At 37.8% G+C, this 20756-nt stretch overlaps 1 protein-coding gene across 1 annotated transcript; it reads left to right on the top strand.

Annotated features, from left to right (window-relative positions):
• The first annotated feature begins 696 nt into the window (after window positions 1-696).
• On the top strand, window positions 697-20690 carry tmem276b (transmembrane protein 276b). Its single transcript, XM_086071539.1, has 4 exons — window positions 697-1371; window positions 3662-3775; window positions 9886-10023; window positions 13601-20690. The coding sequence occupies exons 1-4, from the start codon at window positions 984-986 to the stop codon at window positions 13846-13848; spliced, it is 888 nt and encodes a 295-aa protein (XP_085927665.1). The 5' UTR covers window positions 697-983; the 3' UTR covers window positions 13849-20690.
• Window positions 20691-20756: the final 66 nt, after the last annotated feature.

The following is a 20756-nucleotide window of genomic DNA, read 5'->3' as shown; positions in this document are numbered from 1 at the left end:
GCGTAGATCATTACAATTTCTTGAACATCTATAAATTGAAGCAAAAATCATTGTCAATCAAATTATTTTTAATCAAAAATCATTCTTAATCAAAAAAAGATTCTGAATTTGAATCGCATCGTGAGACATTCAAAGATTCCCACCCCTAGTCTTTTTGCATGTGTATTTATGAACGGGAAATAAGCAAATTCAGTTATTTTATTTCAAAGTAATTTTCATGATGAAACAATTGACATTAAAAAGAAAATCAATGTAAGACACGACCACAGAAATAACATGGTAAATGATTTAATGTAATGTTTTTGTTCGTTTTTTGTTTTTTTTTACTCTTCACACGTTGCAGGGGATGGGACAGGGAGGCAGTGCCTCCCTGCCTACTTTGTATTTTGACCGCATGTCTTTGTATAACATACATTTGAACAATTGGGTTGAAAACAGTTGCATTCAATCAATAGTAATGCTTTTAATACTATATGTTACACTCTTTGGTTGTTTTTGTCATTTGTATGCTTCATCGTTTTTTCTGGGTCACTTCAGAGAGGTTTTATTAACCAATTAATTATTATTATTATTATCATTTTTTTTATGATTTTCTTATTAAATCTGCAAATTAACCACGGTAAGGCTGGCTTTCCTAACCTACAGTTACCAGTGCCCACAGAGTCTGCTCCCGACAGCCTGGAGGAGAGAGTGCGGTACTACATCCCGTGGCCCAGCCTCCTCCTCACAGCGCTGGTCGCCATCCATCCGTTCCTCCTGTACCACAACAGATGGTGACAACAACATTGCATCAAGCGGGGAGCACAACAACAGACCGCAGCATCCTGTCCGTGCAACACGGGCCTTTCGTCAGCATGCTCGGAGGGCAGGACCGCGTGAGGCTGTGACTTCACGCGGCAGGCAGAGGCACGAGCGCCGGCAGGCAGCACCACGGCCACCGGAGGAAGCTTCTCGCCCGTCTCCGTCGAGTGGAGGGGGGGAAGATGGCCGCTATGAAAATATTAACCAGTGGAGGGCTCTTCCTGGCGTTCTGCGCGCTGGGGTTGCTCACTATGGCGATTTGCACCGACTACTGGTACGAGACGGACGCGAGGAGGCACCGAGAGAGGTGTAAAAACTACGCCAACAAGCGCAACGACCCGGGCTACATCTACATCTCCAACCACAACCTCCCCCTCCAGATGCCTCCGAAGAGGAGAGGAGGCGGCCCGGAGGCTGCTCCTCTCTTCAGGGGCAAGCGACACTTTGTGGCCGCAGCCTCCGCGATGGAGTCCCACTGCAGTCGGCAGTTCAACTCAACCGTGTCCGGCCTTTGGAGGAAGTGTCACCGAGAGGGATTCGACCTTCAAACCGAGGACCTTATTTACAAAGGTAAACAGTCTTGTGAGGAGCAGGCCGCGATGCACGTCTGTGAGCTCATCGCACCTTTAGCTTGACAACACAAACGCAGCGTGGCCCATGCAGGCTCTCGTGAAAACCTCATTTGACTTGGTTGCCTATCAAAATAGATGGGGATGTCTCTTCAAGAGCATCCATTGTACATTCCTCCGCCCAAAAGGTGCCCCCCCCCACCCCCTTAAACATTCGTTCTGGAGTCTAAGCAAAGAAAAACACAATTTAGATTTCTCCAGTTGTTTTGTTAAAGATTAATGACAATAAAATAATAAGGCAAAACACATTACAACTTAATGCTGAACTTGACCATTTTCTTACACTTTTTAGAAGACTAACATATTTACATCTCAGCTGCCAGCTTGTCTCAAAAATGTTGACCACATATATTGATCATATTTCTTTGAGGTCAGCCTCTATAATACTGAGGTCACCGATGTGGCTCTCATGGGCACCAGGTACCCCCCGAAGGGCCACATGAGTAGCCTGCAGGCCTGTTCTCAAAACTGATAACCAGTCATGTGACATTGTGATTTCCTAAGAATGTTGTAGAAGTGATCATTCAAATTCAGACTTATAGAAAATGTTGCATATTTTTTATATATCTGTTTCGTAATCATTGTGAGAAATCATAGATCATTAACTTGATTCAATGTTTTCACATAAATGAATATCCTTGATTTATAATAATATGGCATATTAAAATTATTAAATGTAATTTGACCAAATGGTACACTATCCATAATATTGTAGAAGGAGATTTTACTTAGGGTTGTTGTATGTATTTGGTTGGAATGTCCAAACACATCTTACTGTATGTTTGTACAAAATTCTATTGCATACAAAGATATGCAAATATCCATAGTTGAAGATAATGGCAAAGCTGGTTTCTGAACAAACATGGTGCATGATATGTAAATATAAGTTCTTATGTCACTATTTGCTCATATGTGCTAAAGCATTGGGACCAACGAGTAAGTAAGCTCAGATAGCTTTGTTGTGTCCATTATTTTTACTTGAATGAAATCCCATAATCATACACAGATGATGCAAATCTGTGTTTTGGTAAAAGTGTATAATAATTATTGGGCGACATGATAATTTCTTCCCTCAAGTGCAAAGATAATTGAAGTTCTTTGACGAACAAGATTGCGAATCATCCTCAGAGGCTTCGTGGCAACAGAGTTGCAATGCCAACTCTTTATATAATCACTATTATGATAGTTTCTGGAAATAATTAAAAACACAACTGTAATAGAGTAGGGAAAAAATGAGTCACACAGTTTGTATCATGTCAAAGAAATGTGTGTGTAGTGTAGTGAAAATTTGCTCATTGCAAATGGTGCCATATGTATGCCTTAGAATGTGATGATGTGACAGTTGGGTATTTATTAATCACTCAAACATTTAAAATGTTGCTGAGCTGGGCTGCTCCTACACGTCATGTAAAGGCAGATGACGGACGTGTTTTTTTATATATATATTTTAAACAGGTTAAAAGCTTGCCGTTCATTGAGGTGATAGTATAGATAGCGTTAGCATCTAGCTTCCGATCAGTGCGGGATCAGCGCTTTGATCACCGCAAATAGTTTTATATTGGACGGGGTCTGTGTCTGTACCAGACATTCGGGATTGGTCAATGTTGTAATTCCCAACAACCAGTTTTTTTTTGTTTTCACATTTTCCAGCTTCATATTTTCAGCTCAGCAGTAAAGTGCTATAAATGACATTTGATTAGTTCTTCTTCGCGTCCATCCTTACGTGAGTGCAAGCCAGTGGTCAGACTGAGACGCCACCGTTGAATTAAACGGTGACAAACTTGTGTTGACACAACTCTGGCTAAATGGTACATATTCATAAATGTTACTTGAAGCACTATTGTTTTTAATTAGATTTATTGCACATTCCTGTATTCTCTTAAAATAATTTGTACAGCCACATATTTTGATCGAGACTTTTTATGGCCACTGGATTATTTGTTTCATTTTATTAAATTTTTAAAATTAATTTATTGTGTGTTCTATACAAACTATGTATTTTATGAACACATTGAAAAAAGAAAATTGCCATTAATTTCATGCAATTTTAAGGAAATTTGCTATATTGGGATATATAGGTCTTTGTTGAAAATTACTAGTGGTATCTATCTGCACTTGGCATCAGTATCAGTGAGTACTTGTATTGGTATGAGTCCGAAAAAAAAAGGGGTATCGAACATGCCTAGTATTTACAGTATGTGCAATGTTTCACTTTTTCTTTGTTTCACCAGGAATAATTCAAAGATGCAGCCCAGTAAAGTATCACTACACTTCGTCCATTCTTCCACGAAATTTACCCAGCAACATCACAAAGACCATACGGCAAGATGAATGGCATGCACTTCGTGAGTAACAAATTCTTGTATTTTTATGGAGCGTTGCTTCATTCACACTTGAGTTGTTGTCTCATTTTTCGACATTCAGCATTCTGCTTTTTCCATTTAGACTTTCATCACACACCACAGAATGTGATAATGCTGTTGTTGTAATTCTGTTGTTTCTCCGACATTAAAGAATGTAGTTTACTACTATTTTCTCTTTGTTTATTTTCTGAATCAAAATGATAAAGTTTAATTAAGATTTTGCACAGCAATGTTTGTCTCATGTTTGTGGCCATAAAGCTGGTGGTGTTTTGTGAAAATTGTTAAAATAATGTCTGCCACTCCAGTGGACCATCTCAAGTGTGATGTGTTAGTTTCTGTTTGAGGAGTGTTAAGTGAGGGTAAATCCCCCCAAAAAATGATAATGTCTTTTTGATAACATGGTGAATTGGACCACTCCCTCACTCTTAAAGTGGCTTCTCCTTTGTACCATTATGACCATGAAAGAATGACGAGAACTTGACTTGAGTTTCACACGTTTTCATTTGTAAAATATAAGAGTTTCCCTCTGCCTTGTCAGTGGACCAAAAAAGCCATATTAGCTAAGACTCCAAACTACTCCAGTTTGTCACAATCCACGTCTAGTGTATGTTTACACTAGACCAGAGTTTGAGAATGTTTTCCCTTCAGACAGCTTGTGAATGGAAAAGTTAGGAAACAGTTTGGAACTGTATACAAAACGTGCATTCCTTGTTAAGCAATTACAAATAATCTGTGAATAAAGCTGCAAATAAGAGTAGTTTGATAAGATATGGCATTATGGAAAGCAATTTGAGTGTTTAATCAGGAGGCTTGACATCCAGTTTGAAGTGCACCATGTACAGTTACATTCTTTGTCCTCACTAATAAGACAATTCAACACACTCGTGAGGCCAAAAGTTTGGACACACACACATCTCATTCAATGTGTTTGCTCTATTCTCATGACTATTTACATTTTAGATTCTCACTCAAGGCATCAAAACTAAAAATGACGAAAAAGGTGACGTAACTGAAAACATGTTTTAGACCTTCGTTTCTTCAAAATAGTGACTCTTTGTTCTGATGATGTTTTTGCATTCTCACCTCTGGGAATTCCTTCAATAGTGTTGGAAAACCATTTCAGGTGACTACTCTTTAAGCAATTTTTGTGTAAATAGCTGCACCAGACCACGCCTAGGCCATCCCCTTCTCTCTAGAAGGGGCTGTGATTTCGGCTCCAATAGCCAATGTGCTAATGGCAAGCAGAAGCAGTGTGGTATAACCGTACCAATTTGAGCCAGACAGACATGTATTTTACTCATTTGAGAACAATTTTATTATGTGGAAAAGTGGCATAACATTTTACCGTAAGAAAAAGTTGCATAACGTTACTACAGAAACTATGTTGTAGCGTTAGTTTGCGATTGTTTGGGCAGTGGTTATTTTGCCGTAACCGGCAACTCTCCTGCGAGCGTTATTTTACCGTGAATGTCTCTGATTTGTCGTGAATGCTTGTAGACATTTACAGGCGGTTATGAATAACACAAATGTGCACATTTAGGGCACTGCGCAACGTGAAAGCCGTCTTGTCGAGACCATTTAGCGGCCGGTTAGCATCACAAAGTCATGTCAATTAGGTGGCAAGTTGCCAGTCATGGCAAAATAATCACCGCGGATTGTATCTTGGCAAAACAATACGCGACCGCTTCAGTATTATCCAAACACCATCTGCTTTATCATATCTGACCTCTTGTAACCAAACAACCTCCACACGACAAATGTAGCTCCCACTTTAGGCACTAAAAATACACCGGTAATATGGTAGAAGGTATGATATGGCACATCTTGAAAAAGGATGGCTAAATCAAAAGAAAATGGTAAACTTACATCTTTCACGTTTGTAGTAGTTGCAAATCCAGCTCTGAAAAGGTTTTCATTCACAAAACAGTCCTTCGGGAAATGCTGTCGGTACACGTCCTTCAAAAATAAAGTTAATCCACTGTCTTCTCAAAGACTCAAACGACAGATGAACCCTTTCTTCCTGATCGTTGTTTCCCCATTGTTCTCCACGGAGTATGCGAGTAAAAAAAAAAAGGAGCAGCCAGCTTCTCGAATTTCTCTGGGTGTGACAAACCTTTACCAGAGGCGATGCCACTAACCCGAGGGTGCTGGGTCGGGTGCACTTCCGTGTCTTATTGACATCACCAAGTCACGGAAGTTTAATCTGCCCGTTTGAATCAAACATTTTAGAAAGGAGGAGAAAGCTAAAGAAGTCGCGGAGTGACTTTTTTCATACCTGGTTGGATTGTTGACAGGCCGGGGATGCATATTATTGATAAATAAAAAAAACACCACTAAAGTGCATTTTCATACTATGAGACCTTTAAGTACATAACTCCACTTGTGTTCATTCATAGTTTTGTTGCCTTCAGTGAGAATCTACAATGTCAACAGTCATGAAAAAAAAGAAAATGCATTTGCATGAGAAGGTGTGCCCAAACTTTTGGTATGTACTGTACGTATAATGAATAGGGCGCACTAGTAGAATGATTTTGACTTACTAGTAACATTTTTTCCACTATAGTCTTCCACTAGTGTAAACAGGGCTTGAGATTAACTTTTTGCAATTTGGGTAAATTGATGAAATATCACAGAGCTCCCAGTATGAGGCCCAGCGTCAACGTCAAGTTAGCCAGCTAACATTAATAACAATGATCTAGATCAACTTAACGAGTTATGTATGATCCAAATATTTGTAAAAATACACGCTCAAGCAGGTTTGCGTCTGTCGATTGGGCTAAATAAAGATGTCTTTCTAGTCTATGTATTGTTACGAGGCATGACTGACGTCGCGTCATACAGAACTCGCTGAAAATGGAGAAGCACGCGCCGATTTCAGTGATGAATGGCCGATGGTATTCTGATAAAGTACAATATTAAATAATCATAAGTATGACTTTGATGTCCATTTTTGTGGATGATCTTGCCTCTAGAGCTAAAGTGAATTTGACATTTTAGCTATTGCGGTTGCTAGGCAGACCATTATAGCTACTTTACAGTCTCTTACCTTGGAGCAAACGCACAAGATCCAATAAACGTTTGTTTATTTTGGAGACTTGCAGACTCACTTAGGCTACGTTCACACTGCAGGTGAATGCGACCCAAATCTGATTTTTTTTTGCCCAAATGCGACCTGACTTTTTTTATGTCAGTCGGAACGGCTCAATTCCGATTTTTTCATATCCGACCTGGGTCACTTTCATATGTGGTCCTAGATCGAATACGTATTGGAATTTTTGCAATGCAACCGCAGTCTGAACGGCTAGGTCGCATATATCCGACCTCGATGTCATCAAATGTCCAATATGCAGGGGGCATTAAGCTTGATTTATGCTTGATGTTGTTTCGAGTAACAGTTGTGACTTTATATTTGACTTTAATTTAATCCCACTTGAAACATGAAGTATACAGATGACATTTGTGGTGGTGATATTAGTCATTTAGCCACGCAGACGGCTCATTTATTACACGTGGCAATGACGTGACGTCATCGTTAGGGAGGAAAAAAGATGTCTCTGTGAGATGAGGCACTCGAACAGACTCGCCTCCTATTTTACAAAATATTATTTCTACTTCCTCCTTGCATCACCTCTGTAGATATGAGATGGTAAAAATATGAGCCCCGACGACGGACTTCCGTGGCCCTGACACGCTGGATCATACGTATTTACTTACGCAAACACAGCGTTGTGAGTGACGTTGGCATAGACATCTACATATGTATGAAAAATGCATATCCCACTAAGAGGCAGAGGTGGGTAGCGTTAGCCTGGCAAGCCACACCCACTTTCTTTAAATAGAAAGTGGGTTTGGACAGGCGTCCATAGATAGTTCCCACGAAGTCAACCGATGGGCGTGTCCAGCTCCTTTCCACCATATTGTCTGGATTGTCCCAGTCGCGGCTCAAAGCAAAGCCTAGACAATAGTATAAACGACGACTCTGTGTGGCTAGATTGACGGCAATGAGCACGAAAAAGTCCACGTTGTACCGGGAAAGCTTGCAGGCAAAAGAACGCAAGCGGTACGATGTAAAAATTGGACTGATCGCCGGGATCCCTACATTGAAGAAGGAAGCTCACGCCAGCCACTAGTTACGTACATGGACACCGTGAACTACCTTATAAATCTGAAGAGTGCAGTTCACCTTTGAAAAACTAAAGGCATATAAATAAATGGAGGCAATCAACCAGCTGTGTTGTGGATAAGCGCGAAGTGCAACGCATGACCGTGAACTTCAATGTGTTGATAGTGACGGCAAAGCTACGTCGCAGCTTAGCTTAGTTTATATTGCGCTCATTAAAGTATGCTGTATATTTTACAGAGGATATGTATAATAACAGAAATGCCCTTTTTTCATTCGTGCTAAGTGGTTGTGTGAAGCCATTTATTGTAAGGGGGCACGGGGATACTGTTTATTACTGAGGGATTTAGCATGCAGGCGCTAGCCTGGACTGGACAGCAACGGACAATGTGCACAATGTAAACATGCTCAGTAGAAGAAGAAACGTCAAAAGTAAAACTAATTGACCTGTGATGAAGTGATCTAAGCAGATCTTGAAGTATTTGGTGGGTTCATCTTTCTGTTGATAGTGGCTAATCACAGTCTGCGACGTGATCACTGAGCGATTTAGTGAAATCACCTTCGGATCTTTGGAATGGAATAGAATCCCAATGTACAAGTTCCGTCAACTTTCTTAGTACAACCATGTACCCAACACAAAACAACCATATTGGTTATGAAAAGGAACACTTGTTTCCTGAAATTGTACTGCGCCTTCTGCTAGAAAAAACAAAACATATGGTGGACGCATGACGCGGTGACGTCACACGGCTAGTAGCCATGTTGGATTTTTATTCCGTCTCCGAAAAAAAAAAAAGAGACTTCAACAAGACGCTTTTCTGACGTCATGTCCACTCTTCACTCATTGGTTCATTCCACTGTCTGTTAGCTCAGGTTTGCCCCGCCTCAGAAATGCAACTGATAGGGCAAAGTCGCAAGTGAGTCTGGATTTCCAGGCTAGGGTAGAGAGAGTAGCCAAAAATTTTACTCAACAAAGAGTGGCGTTACTTCAAAATAATATTACTCAAGTTAAAGTAAAAAGTAGTCATAATAAAAATCACTTAAGTACAAGTAAAAAAAGTATACACTGAAAAAAAAACCTCAAGTACTGAGTATGACAAAAAATGTTTTTGTTTTTGTTTTGTTTAAAAAAAAACACACACATTAAGGAACAACAAACACAAGTTTCAAACTTTGTTTTTCACTGTTTTCACTTCAACAAGCTCAGTTACTGTATAAAACAAAAATTGAATATGGCAGACAAATGGAAGACAAACTAATTTGAATAACATTTCATCACGCATTTCATGCTGACAGTATCTGCAGCATGAGATAAATAATTATGAGCGCTGAGTGCTTTCATTTATTGATATATATATATATATATATATATATATATATATATTTGGTCATTTTTAAATTTCCATTTATATTCTTTTTTGTATTTAATTATTGAATTATAATTTTACATCTGTTTTTATTTTCACTTTTATTTATTTATTGGCATTTTTGGTCCTCCATAGCTGAGGAATGACGGATTGACAATTACAATGCTTGCAATATTGATGGATTGCCGAATGACAGATGCTCAAAATTTGGCGGTTAATCTGTTCTCCCTTCAAAAAAAAATAAATAAAACACACCGCCAGCCCAGTTAAAATAGATCCTCTTGGAGTTATAGTCATCAATGGCAGTGAGTGAGTTAGTGAATGAGTTATCATGTTGTTGTTTTTTAAATTTTGCACTCAACTGTATTGTACTGTATAAAACAAGAGTGATAATTATTGCACTCCACGTCAGATGCAAATGTGAGCACAAAACAGGATTGCATCAAACGTGTTTGTTGTTTTTTTGGAGGGGGAAAAAATATGAATTACAGCCTTTGTATTTGACAATAACAAAAGTATTCTTACAGTTTGTGATAGAACTATAATTGGTGTGATAGCTATTGTTCACATGACAAAGTTTGTAACCTTGTCATCTCTGCTCGCAGATCTAAGAAGAATGACGGCTGGCTTTGTTGGTATGGCTGTCTCCATCATTCTTTTTGGCTGGATAATTGGAGTGCTGGGATGCTGCCAACAGCATGACCTCATGCAATATGTAGCTGGACTACTCTTTCTCATGGGAGGTACTGTGTGGAAACACTTGCGCATATTTACATCAACACTGACCAGCCACAACATTATGACCACTTCCTCACTGTAATGACATCCAAAATGAGTACTGTATCAAACAAGCTGCTTTTATAAAGATACTAATGTTTACGCTCGATTGACACTATCAGAGAACCGTATTTACCCAAATGTTGTGATTGTAACAAGCATTGGTGTACAACAGAACTGTATTGTACGAAAAACTGTTTCTAATATTTTCGCCTCTTTCATATAACTAATTGATGCGACCAAACTATTAGACTCAGCTCTCATAGGATTCAGTACAGCTGTACATTGCAAAACAACCAATCAATATCACCACAAGGTGCCTTTAAAACGTCCCTATTTTAGCTCCCAAATTCGGAAATGTTCAAATGAACTTCAGATTTATTACATTAAGTAGATGTTGTGCTCTTACAAATGTGTTTTGGTCATGCTCACAAAGCCCACCAAAAACTAAACAAAACATAAATCTACTGCAAGCAGACAATGTACAGTACATGCAAACAGCAAAATATGTAAGCTTGCTGATGGGCTGGACGTCGAACGATGACAGGATGGACATTTTTGACATTACGCTTGAGGGAGCAACATGATTTAGTTAGCAAACTGACTGTAAACTGTTGAAAATAAGTGGGTCATTTCACTAGACCCACTACAGTTAATTTATTATAAAACCACATCAAATATTTATTCTTTACTATTCTGACTATTATCTACAATTTTACTATTTTTATATCTACAATTTAGGACATACTGGTACATGCCTCATGGAAAACTTTCTACAATACCTGATTATGGTTGGTCACATCTCATAAGATTTTCAATTTACGGTAAATCAAAGTTAAGCGGCTAACAATTAGCCATCTAAACAAAACAAGCTAGCTAGCCTCACAAGTAAAATTATAATGAAAATATATATTTGTTGGAAAAGATTAATATTAATTGTTTTTTTCAGGTCATAAAACGCTATGTCCAAATATAACCACTACATAGCAGTTGCTAAAAGGATTTTTTCTTTTTTTTGTGACATACCGGTAGTTGAGGGACAGTACAAACCTGATAGCTGATCCCATGTGTTTTTGACTGTCTTATGGGTGATAAAAACTAATTTCTGTCTTTAAATGTTTTTGTCTTTAAAGCTTTCAATATTATAATCAAAATAGATTTTACATGATTGATCAAAATGGCTTGTTTCATCACTGTGTACAATAAATTCTTATTATTTTTAAAAAACATATATTTTAGATTTTAACCATTTATTACAAACACTGTAGTTAGCAGAGCAGTCGGTGTGTGTGACATGCCGAAATCTCCCATATTCCAATGAAAAGGCAATAGTATAAAACGAAAGAAACACAAAATAAGAGTCTTCTCAGTATGTGTGCAAATGCTTGGCCACTTTTAATAAGACCTCAGAGTTTCCTTATCCTTCTATATTTCCATGACGACTGAGGGATTCTGATGAGCACACCAAGGCACTGGTGATATTGACTCAAATGAAAACCAATATGACAGTGTCAGAACTCAACATAATTACCTTCATATAAAAAGTCAACACATACCTGTTAAGCACGAGGACGTGCGCATTATGACGTAATATGTCACACTACCATAGGAGAGGGGAGGGTTTGAGGAGTTGGGCACAATTTGAGCCACAACCACAACAGATGGACCAAAGTAGCATGTGGATTATTATTGGCGGATTTCTTTATTATCTGATTTATCTGTATGATGTCGATAATTGGCCACCAATATTATCGTTTAAGTAGGGATAGGTTTAAAAAATTGAATAGTCGATATTGAACCAATTTTACTTTTCAAACCCGATATAGATTCATAAAACCATGAATTTATTATTTGATACATATCTTTTTTCCATAAATTCTTAAGAAAGTAGAATGTTTAAAGGACAATTTTTTTGTTGTCTTACTGTTTTCTTGAAATGTACTGTTAACATGAATTTTAAAGTATTTTCTTACATTTATGAAAGACCTGATTTATTGCACTTTAAGACAATTCAGAATCTTTTTAATTTATATTTACAATTATTGAATTATATTCTGAAATATTTTCATCTAATCCTTGCTGATGTCAATTTTTGTGTAACACTTTACAGTAAGTGATTAGAAAACATATTACTTTTAAACTTAATCATTTGAACAGTTACTGTCTCCACAAATTTTACTTTGGAATTTAATATTTGTGAAGTTGTTATCATGTCCTTGACATTTAAGAATCGATGTGCCATAATTGTGCAGCAGGTGACAGCAGATTATAAGAGATTTGCCAGGGCCATGTTGCAAAAAGCTCTTTTTGTCAGTGTTTTCACCAGGAATGTGAATATTGATGAAGCTATATTCTAATGCTAATTGCTGCAAAACAGAAACAGATACAACTATACTTTATTTTCCTGATGAAAGAAGAGACTTCAATCTTTATTTTGGTAGTTTCCATGTTTCTATAGTAATAGAACACAATATTCTGTGGGCCTGGCAAACGCAGTCTAAATCCAGTAAAAGAGCTGGGAGCGAAGGGGGTTGCTTTAGTGAAAATGGCTGGGAGTGAATGAGTTAATGGATATCGGATTGAAGTGAATCGAATCGAACTGAACTCTTGTGAATTGAAGTCGAATCGAATCGAACTGAACTCTTGTGAATTGAAGTCGAATCGAATCGAACTGAACTCTTGTGAATTGAAGTCGAATCGAGCTCTACTTTTAAGGTTAACATTGTGTGACGACATCACAAAACGACGGAAGCGTATTGCATTCACTTGAAGAAAAAAAACCTCCTGTTTTTCTGACAATTTTTTGGGGGGAGCTTTGTATTTTTTTGTTTTTTCATTTTCTGTTTTTCTGAATGGGTTTTTCTGTTTTACTTAATATTTTTTTCTGTCAAAAAAATATTCCGAAAAACAGGCTGAAAAAAATTATTCAGAAAAACAGAGCTGGTGTTCTGTTTTTTGGAGTACTTTACTTCTGAACTTCAAGTGACTTGTTGTAGACTCGCTAATAGCGGAAGCAGACACTTTCCCGCATACCTCCATATGCAATAAGATGGTCATGTTTACTTACTGGCTCTCAGTAAAGTAATGAATGTGTATACTGTATTGCGGTTTGTTCTCTAAACTCTGAGGAAAAATCTTTTTTTTAAATTGGGGGGGGAACAGGAAAAAATATTCAGAAAAACAGAAAAATAATTATTTTATAAAACAGGGAAAAATTACTCAGAAAAACTGAAAATAAAAATATTCAGAAAAACTGAGGATTTGTTTTTAAACAGAAAAAAAATATTCAATAAAACAGAAAAAAAATACTCAAAAAAGCAAAGATGCCCCCCAAAAATGTGTCAGAAAAACAGGACTTTTTTTTTCAAGTGAATGAAATACGCTTCCGTACAAAACAAACATGTACAAATCATTTTGTGGATTAAATGAGACATGTCCATTAAATGTTTACCGTCCATGAAAGTCCAAAAGACACAATGCCACTAGATTAGGGAACTTGACAAATGTCCATATATCCAATGAGTGCCCGTCGTCTCTTCACAGGAACGTGCTGCATCATCTCCTTGTGCACATGCGTGGCCGGAATCAACTTTGAGTTAACCCGCTACCCTCGCAACATGTACGGCCTTCCCGAGGACATTAGCCACGGCTACGGCTGGTCCATGTTTTGTGCCTGGGGCGGCCTGGGCCTTACTCTGCTGGCCGGCTTCCTCTGCACCTTGGCCCCCTCCCTCAGCACGCCGGCCCGCACGGCCACCCACAAGCCGAGGCACGAGAACGGAACCGTGTGACGGCCACTCACAAACTCCACTCTTCAAAACTCGGATGTTCGTCTTTTTGTCTCATCACCATGTCACCGCACACTCAACATCGCCATCCCTCTCAGTGTTCATTGTGCCTGAGTTGTGATAGCACACATTCTGGAACAAACAAGCGATAGACTTCTTGAACCCGCCCTAAAGGACCTCCATGGACACCACGAGTGCAACCTAACGTCTTTGGCTCTCATAGCACAAGGTTTTTTGATGTTGTCTTTTTGGACATGCTGACTTTACGGCAATCTGAAGGTGACTGTTTTACAATGGTGCTCTCTTCAATCCGTTTGCTACGCTCACTCCTACAGCCGCACACAGACAGCTTTTCCACACGTTCATTTTCTGCTGATGAATCACGAGAGAATTCATCCAAACAGAGCAAATCACATCAAATGAGGCCAGAACATCCCGTCAGCCTCGCTCTTTTCACTAGACGCAGTGTGCTGGTTTTGTTTGCAATGGAAAGAAAAAAAAATCTGGCAACGAGTGCCCATTGCTTCGTGTTAGTGTAGCACAATGACATCCAACATTAGCCCTGACCATGGTAGATGTTTGCGTTCTCTGCTGGATGGGTCAAGTACGACGGCATATTAGGGTCACGTATAAAAAAAAATCTTTTCAGAGGGGAGGTAATATTCTGAGAAAAATATTTGCAAATTTGCCACTTTATAAACTCGCAAAAAAAACTCATACGAGAAATACACGTTGCGCACTAATCGGATGTTTGTGCCAATACTTTTCGGTTGGGTTTTTAAATAAGGAGATAGTCAATTTGTAAATAGTAGTAGTAAATAATAAATCTTGATAGTAAATCTCGCAAATTTGCCACTTTCTAAAGTGGCAAATTTGCATTAGTTTTATTCTCGGATTATTACTCCCCCCTTTCAGTGGTGTAGTGGTCCCTGGAGAAGTGGGTATACTCTCAATTGTCACTTTCTTTTTTGGGTGGTCCAGAAAAACTTCCTCTTTTAGAAACGGTGATATGTAAGAATTAAAAATCCGTACTTGCTCACAATAATAAAATTATCATGACTTGTTAAGAGCAGTTTGATAACACAAGCAGCCTGAAATTATGTAAAATGTATTTATCACGAGTATATGTTATAAAACAAATTACAATATTTAATGAACAATGAACAAAAATAGTGAAAAACTGTCTGGTTAGACTTTAGTATTGTTTTCATATGTGTCCCCATTTTTGTGTTTTAATTTACCGGTACTTAAAAATCAAGTACCAGCCTATAGCTACTAAAAAACTTAACTAGAGCATGTAGTTAGTGTGTAACCGGCAGCTCCCACCCTGGGAATCGAACCGAAGTATGAGGTCAAATCAGTTCACCACAGCTAGATTTTTGGGTCACCATTGTGGCTCGGGGGGCCATTTGAAGGATTGTTTTCCTCAAAATGACCCGCCCTACTCGGCCTCTGATTGGCTCATCGGTCCTCATGCCAAAAGTTAGCCAATCTAATCAGTGTAGGCAGGGGGAACCAGCCAATTAGAGGCAGAGTAGGGTAGGCCAAGGCTGAACAGTGTTCATCTCGGGGGATTTAGAAATGGGTATACTCCATATACCCTGGACTACACCACTACCCCCTCTGAATAAAAAAAAAATATATATATATATATATATATATACGTGGCCCTAATGCGCCGTCGTAATCAAGTGTGGGCAGCACAAAATAAAAAAATAAAAAATACATGACTAAATTTGCATCAAAAAGCAACACATTTGATCGTCTCTTCAAAGATTTGTGTATGTACAATTGCATCTCTATGTAGACTAAGATACATCGTTTATGTAAAGTAGATTTTCAATAAGGTTGTTTATATCCGTGTGTTGAAACAATAATTCCTGATGGCACGGAAGTGCGGGCTCAGCAGGATCGTGTTTAAGATTTGCGCTCGAGGGATGAATCCATTATAGGATTTAGCAACATGAAGGCATTTTTACTTGTTGTTTTTTGATGAGGAAGAAGTGAAATGCATAACTGCTGAGCTAAGATTTAATGCTGCTGCGCTCTTACAGCTCTTGAGTTGTTTGCTGACAGCTGACAAGAGACAAATGAGAAAGTCGACTGCAGAGTAGAATTCAGTCGCTGCGGTGTTTACACTCACAATTGGTACTGGTTTTAGGAAAAAAAAGAAGAGCAGTATTGTTTTAGTATTGACACACACACACAAATCTAAAACAGTGGCCAGTGTCCTTAATTCTGCCTTGATTCAACAGGATGATGCTGAAATAAGCATTAGCATAAGCAACTTTCAACTTCTTTGTTTTGTTGCACATCTAATGAGTCATCAGATGCTGAACTATTAGCAGATTTTATTCTACCACTTCATCAAGCATAATTCAGTTGTCTGAATGAAATTGCATCAATTTGATGACAGGCTTCCAAACTTTCCATTCAAGCACCTGTTTATAAATTCATTCCTGATGCCCAAATTTACCAATAGACACAATAACATTGTCGTCAACAGTGCTTAATAAATGCCACCACCATCGTCAGCATCATTTTCATATTCTGCGTGCTCATTGAGCCGTTTAACCAGCCTGGACAGAAAAGAGGAATTTCAAACTGAATTCAGCTTTTTATATCCTAACTTGAATCAGCTCACTGATCTTATGTGAGAAGTCAGAAATTATTCAAGCATATCACCAAACTGCTTCTCTGTTCGGGAATGCAAGTAAATCTAGATAGGCCTAATGTAAAAATCATTTGATGGAATATAATTTTTTTTTTACTATTCTTGTTTTTAAATCAAACTTTAAATTAATTATAATAATCCTGGTCAGCATCAAAAAAAGATGTGCAAACAAAGTAGTCAACAACATTTTTGGGCAGTTTTGGATGATATGGTCCAAATATCATGAATTTTTCTTTATTGACCTTTTGCAAGTGACGTCACCGCCCTCATGGGAACGCCCCCTCCGGGACGCTGAACGGCAAAAGAACCATTTGCCTGTATTGTAACCATTGAATCTCGTACAGCGTTAAGTCCTTTATCTAATCGATTATCTTATAAAATGGTCATATCTTGCTGTGCGGTCGGTTGTACAGATAGACAAGGGAGTAAACAAAATATTGCTTTCTTATCGCATGCCTACTAATGAAGACAAATTACGTTGATTGATAGCAGCAATCAACAGAAAGGACTGGCAGCCCACAAAGTATTCACGGATTTGTAGCGATCATTTTTTTGCGAGGTTAGTAGATAAATGTTCATACATTTTACTAGTAAACGTACACTAATAACAAAGGTGTCGAATTACGTGTTTCAAATCACATTAAGGAGCCAGATAGTTAGCGTCCACTCCAACTGCACGAACACACAGCTTAGTTTTAAAATGTACCGTCTTCAAAACTATGAAGTGCATTTGACTGTTTAATAATGGGGGATTTTGTCTTTGTGCTTGGAGTTTTTCACTTTGGAGCCAGAGTCATATTCATGAAATGACTGCATAGCTTGCCACTACAATAGTCTTTTTTCCCCCCCATGTTGGTCAACATAACATCATCACAGCGTTTCAATACAGAACGGAATGTGTCAAAATAAGTCAGTTAGCATGATCAACAAGTTTTACCTTTGCATTACGAGGTATATTGTCCCCCAGTGTGAGCGTAGCATCTCGTGCCAGAGACCGCCAGCGACTAGCATTTAAATTAGCTCCGGTGTAAGGAGGAGAGCCGGTTAGACACCGGCATTGACTATATAATGATATAGGTCGTGCGCTGTGAATTTCGGCAAAGTCTGTGATTTGATTAACTTGGTAAAAACAGCAAGCGACAGAGGGTAAGGGCTGTTTTCAAACTAGCGATCTCCAACTTAAGTACATATCGCACTCTATGAGTCCCGACTAAATGTGCCACTTCGACTGACAGGCGAACTTTGGTTGAAGTAGTAAATTCCATGGCTTAATTGGCAATAATACCTTTTAATTTGTAAAATAGCCGTCGCTAAGTCACTAAGTCGCGCCGGGTCACGTCCACTTCCATTCAACAATCATTTCCTTCCGCCGTCCGTCATAGGGCAGTCATGTGATCACGTGACGTTGGTGCAATTGGTCAATAGACTCCCAATGTATTTATTTTTTGTAATTTTACACTTTTTGGAAAAAGAACAAGAAAAGTTTATTTTATTTTATTTATTCATTTTACGAAAATCTGATTTTCAGTGAAGAGGGTGAAGATGACTTGCATTTACATGACATGCAATAATGAAGATAACAGATCACTTTGTTACTTACTTTATTACTACTTCACTTACTTAAGAGGTCGACTTCAAAATAGGCTCTATTCAGTTCTTTACTCTCAAGGTGATTTTACGACAGTGTTTCTTAAATTTTGCAGAAAATATATTATGCAGTTTTATTTTTGATTTTACGTCTTTTTTAAATTTAAATAAAACGATATACTTACCACATCCGTGTAAAACCAATCAGGATGATTCTTGCAAGTATTGTATCCTGTAAGTTGATCTGCAACACCAAATACCTGATTGTTATTTTGTCAAAACAGAAGCAAATTTTTTTTTTCTCATGTCAGTAGCTGTAATTTAAACCAAGGATGTTTTAACGCTAAAATAGACCTTATGCAACTAAACCTCACCAAGTCTAGGATGCATATGAAAGATTGTACACTGAGACTTGTACAAGCTTACCTTTAGCTAGTCCTTGAACACTCCTGATAAACATTCACCTGTTTCAAAAGCCACTGGTTGCGAGGAACAATGATGAGAAAAAATAATAATATATAAATATACTTGCAGCCAAGTGAGGTGAAATATCCTCGAATAGATGCATTATGTTCTATGAATCCCTTGGCAGTTCAGGTCTTGTTCTTGGAACCTAGTTTAAAAGTCAGTAGTGTGCTTTGAGCTGTTTGGCTGGGCCAGTGCGCTACTTAGTAGCCTACCAAAACAGCCCCAAAAAGAATCATTAAAAAAAAAAGCACATTGCGTGTAACAGTAAAAGTTATTGTCATTGTCATGTCATTGTTGTTTATTTTTTGATGCACACCAGGATGTCCGATACCACTTTTTTTTCAGACCGATACCAGTAAGTACTCAACTGTTGAGTAGTCATTGATACCAAGTACAGATACCACTAGTACTTTTGTTAAATAAAATTATCTCCTCCCAAAAAACAATGTCAGAATATTTTAAAGAGAAACTGTTATGTCCTATTTTTCCTTAAAATTGCAAGCAATGAATGGCAATTTTCTATTTTTCACATTTCTAGCTTGTGATGCATTAAATGGCCACAAGACGTGCGAGTACCGATAACTTCAAATAAGGCCAGCTATCGGTACTCGTCCCTTGTAATAATTATATTTCAGCTGTAAAACTCTAATTCTGATTAAATAATGTATACATATTAACCATCACATAAACATAAAAAAGTTAAATTTGAGTGCTGTTAATTTAGGGCAATTGTGGCATAAACCTGAGTGGCAGTCCATTTAAATTTGATAAGACCTGTACATAATGATACATATAAACTAATGAAAATGTGTGCCTACTTGATGGCTGGACAAAAGGTGACCCAAAACTCATTTGAGAAAACTATTTTAATGTCAGAAACGTGCAACTAAATATCTTCTTTTTTTCTTTTCTTTTATAAACGGTCCAAAATGATCAACTCGTTTCCGATTTTTCTCGCACAAGGATTGAATGACAGAGCAGGCTGTTTACAGTATTTGAAAAATAATGAGGCTCTGTAGCTTATTTCTTGTGGGCCAGATTTTTTTTTTTTGGGCCTTTTGATCACCAAAACGTCAAAGTTTTACATTTTAGTGAGGTGAGGCACATGAAATGTTCTCAGCTATGTCCGCTAACTTTCTTATAAAAAAAAAGGTGTTATGATGTGTGTCGACAACACTGTGTGTGATGTTCAAGTCCTTTCCACGTTACCAAAACACTACAAGAGGTTCGATGTTAACTGAAGCATGATTGAAAAGTGTTTCTTCAGTGTCTTGTTGAATCTTTGCACATTGCTGGCTCTGTTCAAGGTCGGAAAGTGTTTGCAAGGTCACACAGGGCATCGAAACAGATACAAGCATGTGATGCACACTATAATGTGTCTTTTACAAACATTCTGGGTTTATACCACATTGTGTATTTATGGGAAGTTAGTTCAACCTTTTATTGTGAAAATATAATGGCAGTAACAAGGGAGTGAGTGTGAACACTTTTTACTTTTATGAAGATCGCCACCCAAACTGTAATATGAGTAAGGACTCAATAGTAATGTAAACATGTAGACATAATAGAAGCAATATTAAACTTTTTTTTTTGTACTTTTGTGGTAAAAGTCTGATGCCCTCTTTTTTTTTTTATCTGATGTGCTACAACTTCATATTAGATGAAGTCTATTAAGCACAATTTTGTGTCCCCTATATCAGATTGTTGCATTTGATGCATATACAATAAATGACAGCACACTCTGGAATTTTAGCACAGTATTATGACTATCAGGTTTTTTTTTTAAAATACAAAATATCATGTAGGCTACTCACCTGCAAGTTAAAAGACTGCTGAGTCAGCTGTTGATTTTAGCGCAGTGTTGTAATGATTTCAAATGGAATACATATCCTCTCAATATTCAACTTCAGTGGAAAGGCTGCCATTTAAAGCGGCACTTGTTTCAGTAGCACAACTATTATTTTTTTTACATTTTTACCAATACAATTCACTGCATATGCTTTGTGGTGACTGAAAAGACATAACAGACATGCATGATATCATTGCAGTTCATTTCAATATTAAACTGTCAATTTTCTTATTTATTTTACTGAAATAAAAGACGTATTTGCCAGCTTTCTGGTTTCCATTGTTTGGTATGCTTCAAGATTGCAGAAATCTAGTGTCATGCGTGATGCTGATC

Source organism: Leptonotus elevatus, chromosome 3 (assembly GCF_054856555.1).
Source record: "Leptonotus elevatus isolate MCC_2025b chromosome 3, RoL_Lele_1.0, whole genome shotgun sequence".
Taxonomy (NCBI): Eukaryota; Metazoa; Chordata; class Actinopteri; order Syngnathiformes; family Syngnathidae; genus Leptonotus; species Leptonotus elevatus.
This window is presented reverse-complemented; position numbering and strand designations above follow the sequence as displayed.

Bases quoted from the DNA above. Each gene is read 5' to 3' on its own strand.
- tmem276b (XM_086071539.1), top strand. From the start codon at position 984: ATGGCCGCTATGAAAATATTAACCAGTGGAGGGCTCTTCCTGGCGTTC. The intron at 3,776-9,885 runs GTGAGTAACAAA...CTCTGCTCGCAG, and splicing joins AGATGAATGGCATGCACTTC to ATCTAAGAAGAATGACGGCT. The intron at 10,024-13,600 runs GTACTGTGTGGA...GTCTCTTCACAG, and splicing joins ACTACTCTTTCTCATGGGAG to GAACGTGCTGCATCATCTCC.